Source organism: Pezoporus flaviventris, unplaced genomic scaffold, assembly GCF_033815535.1.
Source record: "Pezoporus flaviventris isolate CSIRO_AGI_PZ_B2104156 unplaced genomic scaffold, CSIRO_AGI_Pfla_v1 ptg000080l, whole genome shotgun sequence".
Lineage (NCBI taxonomy): Eukaryota > Metazoa > Chordata > Aves > Psittaciformes > Psittacidae > Pezoporus > Pezoporus flaviventris.
The window spans coordinates 617,404-626,438 of NW_026892628.1; the positions used below are offsets into that span (position 1 = coordinate 617,404).

Genomic DNA, 9,035 nt, shown 5'->3' on the forward strand with positions numbered 1-9,035 from the left:
GGCTCTAAAGACTCTGAAAACAGCAACACCTGACATTAATCACAAGGTAAATCAGTGACTGCAGTTTCACAACAGCAATCATCATTTGTGGGCTAGGAGGCAGAAATCACTGAGGTTAATACCCTGCTTATCCGTGAGCATTAAAGCATGATTGATCCCACGTGTTCTGGGAACACCACACATGCTAATACCTCAGTACACTGGTTTTCTGCCACGTCCACAAACTGGAAGCGTAGGTGCTCGATTCCTGGGGAAATATTTGGCATTAGAAGCAAGTTATGCTCCAAAGAACAAGTGCAAATGCAAAAGGAAGGAGAAAGCTACTTCTACCAATTGTGCAATTACCTCCAGTCCCATTAATAAAGACACAAGGCTCAAACTACAACAGCTAAAATACACCAGAAAAGGACAGCTTTTAAATGACACCTTAGTTTTCTTTAATACATTGTGGGCTGTGTCAGCTGGAAAGGGATTTTTAATCTTAGCTTATGTCATCTGATTCTCAGAGAGGTCTGAAGTTTGCTGTGACCTTTGTTACACTCCATATTTCACCTAGGAATGGAACATAAACCAAAACCACCCCCAAAAATCTCCATTTCCCTGAAAACTGATCTCAAATAGAAACACTGGAAGGTTCTTTACCATTCATTTTCAGATTGCAGCTGGAAATGATTGGCACTAGGTTATCATTTCTGAAGGGTCAATACTGGCTTGGGTACTCCCATGCTCTCAAGGACCCAGTTGGTCCAGAAGAACCCTAGGAATAAAAACAAGTGGGCTTAGGCATGGACTAATGAACAGAGGGGACACAACCTACACAGCAGGCACCATAAGACAACAGAGTTGTTCCAAAGCAGGACCAGCAGCTAGAGCCAACTGCCAGGCCACGTTCACCGGACGTGAAGAGCCTCTCAGGATCGCTGGATCTGCATCTCCCTGACGTTTGTTCTTGCATAAAGCAGCAGCAATAATACTGCAGGATAAAACTGCTGAAATTTCAAGTCTGTAACACTTCCTTTTCTAGTGCATCAACATTACAGTTTGCCAAATCCCTCAGAAAACGCTGCCTTTAAGACCATAACCACAACAGAAAGGCTTGGGGAGCCTGAAAGCACTACTGCAGGTCAATTCAATCCAGTCTGTGAATCCAGGCACAGCCCCTCCTCAACACTGACAAACATGAGGATTTGATTTCCAAAACTGCTCAGAATTTCCCTCTCCTGCTGGCCTCTGTCTTTGGTAATCTCAGAGGGATGCTGGAGCAAGGGATATTTTATGCAACTCAACTCAGAAATGAGAACGTTTGAAAAAGGATAGTGTTTCCAGCCAGAGCCCACACTGAACTTCTTATGTTCTGGACGTGACCTGGACCTGTTAAATCCTGCTCTGTCCTGTTTTATGGAGACTCATGTTTACAGGTCAGAGGAATCTGGAATTCCCTACAAACGAGCTGGAATATTGCACTTGGCAGACTGCCACCAGCTAGCACATGTTCAATAACTAAGAACTGCCTACTGGGAAGAGCAGTCACTTCCCAGATTCAGGGCTTCATTCCACCAGCACCGAGTCCTCTCTTTCATCATGCACCGCTTCATCTGCCCACAGAGACCCAGGTGAGGAGCCAGCAGCAGCACGGTTTTGTTTGAGAGGCTCCACTCCTGGTATCACAGAGTGAACCAGAAGGGTGAGGCAGCTACTGCAGAGGACTCGGTGCTGCAGAATTCGAGGAAGAAGTTTGCTTAGGAAAGCATTAGTTTCAGGTTGAGGTTTCCAAGTAACTCAGAGGCTCATTAAAAAGAAGAAAATCCAACAACAGAAAATAACAAACAAGTAAAGGTGAGTTCTCAGCTGCAGGAGAGCAGGTATGAGGTGAGGGAAGGCTAGCATTGCTCTTTCTACACGTGCTGTACTTTTCCCCAGCAAGGGCTGTGGGGATTAAGCTACTACCTTTCAACATTAGAGCCGTGCTGTAATTTACGGAGAAGGATCTGCATCAGGTCAAAGGTTGTGAAGCTTATTCCCACTGCAATTGGACCTTTGACCCAGTTCATGCTGAGTCCTTTGTACAAGCCACGGATTAGTCCCTCTTCTCTTATAATCTCCTGCATGGTGAGAAGGATGGAACTGTACGTGTGTCCCATGACCCCCGCCGTCTGCATCCGCCGGCGAACCACGTCCAGGGGGTAAGATGCTGACTGGCCAATCAAACCTGCACAGGCACCAAACAAGAGGCGCTCCGGGGGCGATGGCTGCAACTTCCCACTGTGATCTGGGAAAGAGAAAGGAGCAGCATTTACAGAGCTTCTTAGAAGAAAACACATGGTTAGGGTCAAGTGCGTGGAGAGCCAAAGAGAGCACTGAGTGCCAGAGCTCCTGGGACTGGCTGTTAGCTGACTTGGTATGGAACCAAGTCCTTCTGCACCCAGGACTTGCACCCTCTTGCTCCTCTGCAAGATAGATCCTGCTTCTCTGCAGCTTGCCTTCTTCACAGTCTGGAACTGGAAAGACGGAGGCACAAAGCTCCACGAGCACAGTTGTTCTGGGCGACCTGATCTAGTTGAAGATGTCCCTGCTCATTGCAGGGAGGCTGCACTAGATGCCCTCTGAAGGTCCCTTCCAACCCAAACTATTCTATGATTCTAGAACTTTGCAATAGGCTTCAAGGCAGAAAAGGCCTTGTACCACAGAATTCAAACATCTCAAATGGGCCAAAAGCCTACAGCATTTCATTTGAAAGCAGAGCAAGTTGCCTTTACCTGCATGTAGTTTCTTCAGTGTCTCATAGGTGAAGAAGCTAAGCCCAGCATATGGAATCACTCCAATGATGGTTGGTGTAAATCCCCTGTACAATGTCTTCAATCCTTCCTCTCGGGATATTCGGATGAAGACATGAACAATATTGCTGTACCTAGCACATGGACACAGGAAAAGCAAACCTGCGCTCGTTAGTGACTGCACACACCAGGAACACTTCCAACAGGACTTTCTGAAGGATCAATAATTAATTAATTCTGGGCTCTGAGCTCATCCAACAGCTCAGAAGGGATTTCAGAAGCCTGTCTGCAAATGGAGAAGCCTGTCACCAGCTCTCCCATTGCCCTATCACAACATGCTGTCCTATCTGTTGGAGCTCTTCTGGAGGTATCGTGCCAGTTGGCCTCCTAAAGGACAACCCCCACAGGTTTTACTTGTGAGGTCTTTTAGTATCGATCTCCTTCCAGTCCCTGGACTAACCAGGGCTCCGGTCATTTAATCAGTGCTCAGACCCCAGCAGTAAGAGGTTTATTACACCAAAGGCTCTGAGCAAGAAGTGACCCAGAAAATGGGAATAAAGTCATCTGACCTTAAAAGAAAGTGCTGCGATTGTTCGTGGTGCTTGTACTTGCTTTCGTTAGGCACTTACATCTCCTTCGGCGTGACAGCCATTCGAGCACGGACCATATCCAAAGGGTAGGTTAACATGGCAGCCGTTGTGCCTGCCAGAGAGCCAGCAATGAATCGAGGGAAGGGTGTCAGCGCTCTAAAGTAAGGTGAGAGAAGAGACCAAACAGATCACCTGGAGATGGAAATACTACGTGGCTTTTGAGCAGGGCTCTACTCTACCTGCTACCGAATCCCTTCCCTGCCTGTTCACTGAAGAGAGTTGGGTGGGTTGGGGATGAAGCAGCTGTGGTTTGCCACAGACAGCAAGACAGAGGCTTACAGAATATCTTTGTTGAGGACAAAAAGCCTGACTTGAGGTGTCTCAGACATTACATGCCCAAAAGCAAGAGACTGAGACCACGCACATGGCTCAGCAGCGCAAGGCTGAATTCTTGTTGCTTCTCCTGCAAAGAAAAGCTCTTTTTGTTTTGTCTGCCCACTCTCAGCACAGGGAAGTGCTAACTCAATGTCTAGGCCACTTCTTGCTCATGCCTCTAGAAGATGGGGTCTTCTTCTCACAAAGATCTCCCCTGTGCAAGACTAGAAGCCCAGCCCTTTGCTCAGGCCCCTCACACACACCCTGTTCTGCAAAGCCACTGAGCAATGTGCTCCCTCCCTCCCTCCAGTCTATGGGCCCACAGACTGCTCCATCCTGCTCAGCCAGGATCAAAGCCACGCTGCATCTTACTTTCCCTGGAAGCCGTAGTAACTCCCCAGGAGCTGCTTGTACTCTTCGTGTGCACAGAACTGAATGGCAGCATAAGGGATCACACGGACCATGGTGGCTGAGTTCCCCCTCCAGAGACTCCAGAGGCCTTCATTGAGGTAGGTGCGATAAATCAGCCTGTAGGCTTCCTGCAGGCAATGGATCAAAGGTCAGACAAGGGAGATCATGATAAGGATGAGACCAAACAATAGTGGAAGAAAAGGTGACCGTATAGCTTAACCTCTCCAAATCCTCCTTCCCACCCCAACCACGGTAAGCTGGTATCAGCTGTTTGTGTTTGCAACTAAAACATCTTCTCTGGGGAGACTGCATCAGATACATCAAAGCAAAAAAGAACCAGTCATGAAGACAAGAGGTTTAGGTTCAAGACGTCTTCATTTTCTCTCCACAGGCAAGGCACAGAGCTGGAGTGCTTCTTGTGCAAACCTCTTCTCAACCCAAATTAATCCCCTTAGTGAAAGGCAGAACCATTTGGATTACACCTATGAGCACAGCACACACGGGACAGCTGGAACGTGCATGCCATGAAACATTCAGCAAGCCGTGATAGCGATCAGCTCCTAAATTCAAAGTCCCTCCACACTTGGCAACAACTCCAGGGGGGCTGGGGGAAAGAGAGCAGGCAGGAGAGGAAAAGGGCTGACAAACCAAAGGCACAGGTAGAACCTGGAGCATGAAGGAGGAACCAAGGCCCCTCTGTGCGAGGCACTGGACTAAACATGAACATAAGAGAGCAATGGCCTCAGGACTATTACAAATACTGTTTCCAGTTCCCCCCTCTGTGCTCTTTCACTGTGAGTGCTGCTACTAAGAGCCAAGCAAGAAAGGGAAATAAATACAAACAAAAGCTGCTGTTAGGGCTATTACTACCATTACTCAAACCCTTCAGGTCAACAGGAGACAGACACATCACCTCACCTTGGCAGAAAATCTTTTTGAAGACACTAAAAAGAAAAAATGAGCATTAGTTCTTGCAATACATTTAGATGGATCAAATAAACCATACAGGCGTTTTATCTAAGGCATATAAATAGAAGCAAAAGAATTAATGCAAGAGGAAATAGAGATTCTTTAGAATAAACAATGACTTTCCACTGGTAAGCACTCCCCGGTTCTTTAGCACATCCATACATTTTTCCACCTACTGTTATGACAATGCTCAGTTTATGCCACACTTCAAGCACTAAAAATAAATGAATACATCAAGAAAATAACACATAAAAATCAGAGCAGCACTGACCATTTCTTTTAGTCGAGCATTCCCATGCCCTGGTTCCAGACCAATGCCAGAATCCAGCAAAGAACTGGTCTGTTTAGGGAGGCTCCACGCAGAAATGGTTTCACCCCAGCAAAACTCAACACTGGGGTTCTTTTCTTGCCTCCATTCAAACTGACAGCGTCTCTTTAGCCATGTAACACACCAGGCATTTGGAAGCAGCATTTCTTTGGCATCCAGCAGCTCCGTTTTGTAACGCTCCTCCCGCAGGAAGGAAGCCCAGGCTAAAACGCGAGCAGCAGCACTAATGAAACATGGTTCCAATTAAGTGTCTATTGCAGATGCTTTCAAACTCGTTTGAGATTTGTAACCTCTCAAGTGTATCAAGCATCACATGCAAATACGTTTTCACCACACTGCTCCTTTCTGCAATTCAATGTTTTTAATAACACCACCACCTCAATAACCAATCGCAACTGGCCCCACAATGGAAGAGAGCTGTCTTCCCTCTCCCACAGGGGAATTCTTCAGTCTCTAGTTCAAGGGACAACCTTCCTACACTCACATGGCCCAAGATGCTTTCCCACTTCACAGGCAGGGAAGAGGCCCCAGAATAAAATCCTTTAGGACAGCAAGAAACTAAGAAACCCATTAGATGCTAAGGAATTGGTCAGACAGGGCACATTTTAATCTTCTCCTTTGCAGCGAGGTTAACAGGCCAAACCAAACAGGTCTTTCTATAAATGCAGGCCCTGTGCAAATTAAAGGTGATTTATATGGACAGCTGTTGACTCACCCCAGTTCTGCAGCTTCCATCTCACCTCTGATCCATTTCCAACCTCAGATGACCTACAGTGTTTGTTCTGATGAGGAAGCACAGCACGTACTCACTGCTGCCCAAGCATCTGGTCACAGATGCAATCCCAGCCTGCAGCCAGCCCAGGCTTTAGCTCTCTACAGCTTCAACTCCCTGATCTCTATCCCTGCTATTCCAAACCTCAGCCCCTGCTACGTGGAGGATGAAAACCATGTCAAATGAAAGTCAATTCAAAATTAAATGTCATCCAGGGATTAGATTAAAACCTACCCAATTCATTTAATCTGGGATGTCAACCAGATTTAAAATTCTTGGCTTCACCAAGTGTCTACTGTATTAACAGTCTGCACTCTTCCCTTTGGGACAATTAGTGTGGCTGACAGATCCTGCACTGCAACAGGGAACTGAGCAGAGCCCATGACGGGGCTGAATCCCAAATCCCAAGAAACATGTGAGAATTTTCTATTCCAATTAGATGCATTTCATTTGCAGTGACACACTTTGCAGGTTCCAGAAAGGGCTTTGTAACACAAAGCCAGGTATGGCAGCCTGAATGCCTGTGCAGTGCTTCTCCTCATTAAGTTCACCTCTAACCAAAAACAACTCAGCTGCAATCCAATGCACCTCTTAGTAGAAAATCCTGCATACATTTGAGCAGGCAGAGCCTGGCATTCAGCCTTCAGCAAGAAACTCAAACAGCTCAATTACCTCCCTCCAGTGTCACCCCATCTCCTTCTACCACTCCTGGCCCCTCCACACCTTATTTCTCCAAGCTGAATAGACACACACACCCAGAGCATTACCAATCACCCCTCAAGCACTGACTTTACACTGTCTATAAACTCTGTGCTCCAAAAGTCTCCCTGATGTAGAAGAACACAAAACCAGCCAACATCCACTGGCACCATCACTAAGCAGCAGCGCGTGCATCTGTGTTACACTGAAAAATCAAAACTCCTGCTGAGTACCATGAGACTTGGATCCAGTAGGATGGGCCAGACACAGAGCTGACTGACACCTGCAATAATCCTAGCAAGAACCAAGCAGTAACTTTTGAGACTCAATTTACTGTGGCAATGTCACTATTCTGTCTGCATCCTGCCAGGTCTCTGCAGCCTGAAGGAGGGCGAAGCACCAGGGAATAGGCTGAGCAGGTCAGAGGAGCTCTTTTGGATTCTGCCAACAATAAAGGAAGAGCATTCTGCAAAAGCCATCAGGACTCACCTTGAAACATGATTTTTGTCCTGTCCAGTGGAGCTACTGCAGTTTTAGCAACAGCACCAGCCAATGCACCAGACATCAGGGAGTTGAGCACTTTCTTTTTCTCCCGGGTTTCCTGGAACAAGGCATTGTTCAGTGGGACACAGTCAAGCCTAAGCAAAAGCTGTGAGATTTTACTTCTGCTGCAGCATTTACCCCCCTCTCAAAAGCTTGGGTCCAAAGTCTCTTCAAAATTTCAAGCACAGTAAAGTCCTGGTCAGCTCACGAAGCACAAAGGTTGGACCTGTCTGCTGAGATGGAACGTTCCAAGGGCTGTCATCTCTTGTACTATTGTCGTACAGCTGAAGCCAGGACATCCCTGTTGACGTCTCCAAAAGCTAAGCTGCTACCTCCTCATGATTTAGGCATGGAAAGAAGGAAAGCGCCTTTCCAACCCTTCCACTAACACACAAGCCCTATTTCCACACTGTTCTCAAGATCCTCAGAATAAACCAAGACAGGTTTCCTACCATGATAAATGGAACGGCAGTGGTTTGTTATTGACATTCATGCCACAGCTCATACTGATAAAGCTGCTTTCTTCTCCTAACACATGGGCAGAAAGCAAGTAAATCACTTGAAATGTAACACCATGAAGGTTAGAGACTGTAAGACAAGTTGAGACAAGACTTAAGAATGTAAACTTGTGATAGGTCGTGTATTTGGGTGGAGGAGTCCACATTTTTCTTTCTTCAGAATGCTTCACAACTAGAAAGTTAATGTTTATTACCAAAAGACGTGGTTCAGTTCAATTTTCCCTTCCAATCCCTGCCTGTCTGGTGCTAAACACAAGGGCAGCTATGCAAAGGCACGTGTGAACTTCAGCCTGAGTTTTAGTCTAAATCAGATCAAGGTTCAGTGTCACCTTCTCTCCCAGTGTTGCTAGCTAGAGTCTACCAAGAGCAGGGAAAGCCAAGCTTATGCCTCCCTTCCCAGCTCTGCCACTGAAGACATAACAAGACATAACCTTGACCCATGAACACAGCCCTGCCTGCCTGCCAGCTCTTCCCAGAGGGCTGGAATTGCTTGGCTATGCTCAGAGAGAGCAAAAGTCATACTTTTGGTGGCTTGCACATACACTGCAGCTCCTTCAGGACTCAAATCCCATTGAGGTCCTCCCTTCAGACCACAGCCCCGCAGCTCTTCTCTCACACCCAACCACCTCCTGCCCTTACCTCTGGTAAGGTTGATGGAACCGGCTCCACATCCTGCCGCTGGAAATCCACTCGACCTTCTCTCACACCATTACCCATACCAGTTGCACTTACAAGTGGGCAGAAGAGCTACAGCTCCTACACTGAAAACAAGAACAGAGTCAGTGTCAAAATAGGAAATAAAATGCTTGTACAGGAAGGAGGAGCCACCTACTTCCAGAGCCATTTTCAGTAGGAAAAGCTCCCAGATGAAGAGCATTTTCAGGATTCTAGTGCCATCTCCTTCCTTTAAGGTGCCAGTTTATGTGTGTGTGGGTACTTTGATGCTACGTAAGAACTCTTTTCAGCCACAAGGAACTCGGGTGCAAGTTACATCAAGATCTCCGTCATTTCTGGAGAGAAGACTCAGATCCTGCTCTGCCCTTCTCCACTGCTTAC

At 46.8% G+C, this 9,035-nt stretch overlaps 1 protein-coding gene across 1 annotated transcript; it reads right to left on the reverse strand.

The window, feature by feature from the left end:
* Window positions 1–413: 413 nt before the first annotated feature.
* Window positions 414–8,724, reverse strand: SLC25A42 (solute carrier family 25 member 42). The gene is made up of 7 exons (XM_061474781.1): window positions 8,619–8,724; window positions 7,408–7,519; window positions 5,069–5,094; window positions 4,112–4,278; window positions 3,404–3,520; window positions 2,757–2,908; window positions 414–2,269 (listed from the first exon to the last, which is right to left on the reverse strand). Exons 1-7 carry the CDS (start codon window positions 8,694–8,696, stop codon window positions 1,944–1,946), a joined length of 978 nt encoding a protein of 325 aa, XP_061330765.1. The 5' UTR covers window positions 8,697–8,724; the 3' UTR covers window positions 414–1,943.
* Window positions 8,725–9,035: the final 311 nt, after the last annotated feature.

Excerpts from the sequence above, each read along its gene's own strand:
- SLC25A42 (XM_061474781.1), bottom strand. The coding sequence starts at position 8,696 with ATGGGTAATGGTGTGAGAGAAGGTCGAGTGGATTTCCAGCGGCAGGAT. Across the intron at positions 3,521-4,111 it reads TACTACGGCTTCCAGGGAAA|AGCGCTGACACCCTTCCCTC; the intron begins GTAAGATGCAGC and ends ACCTTACTTTAG. Across the intron at positions 2,270-2,756 it reads ACTGAAGAAACTACATGCAG|ATCACAGTGGGAAGTTGCAG; the intron begins GTAAAGGCAACT and ends TCTCTTTCCCAG.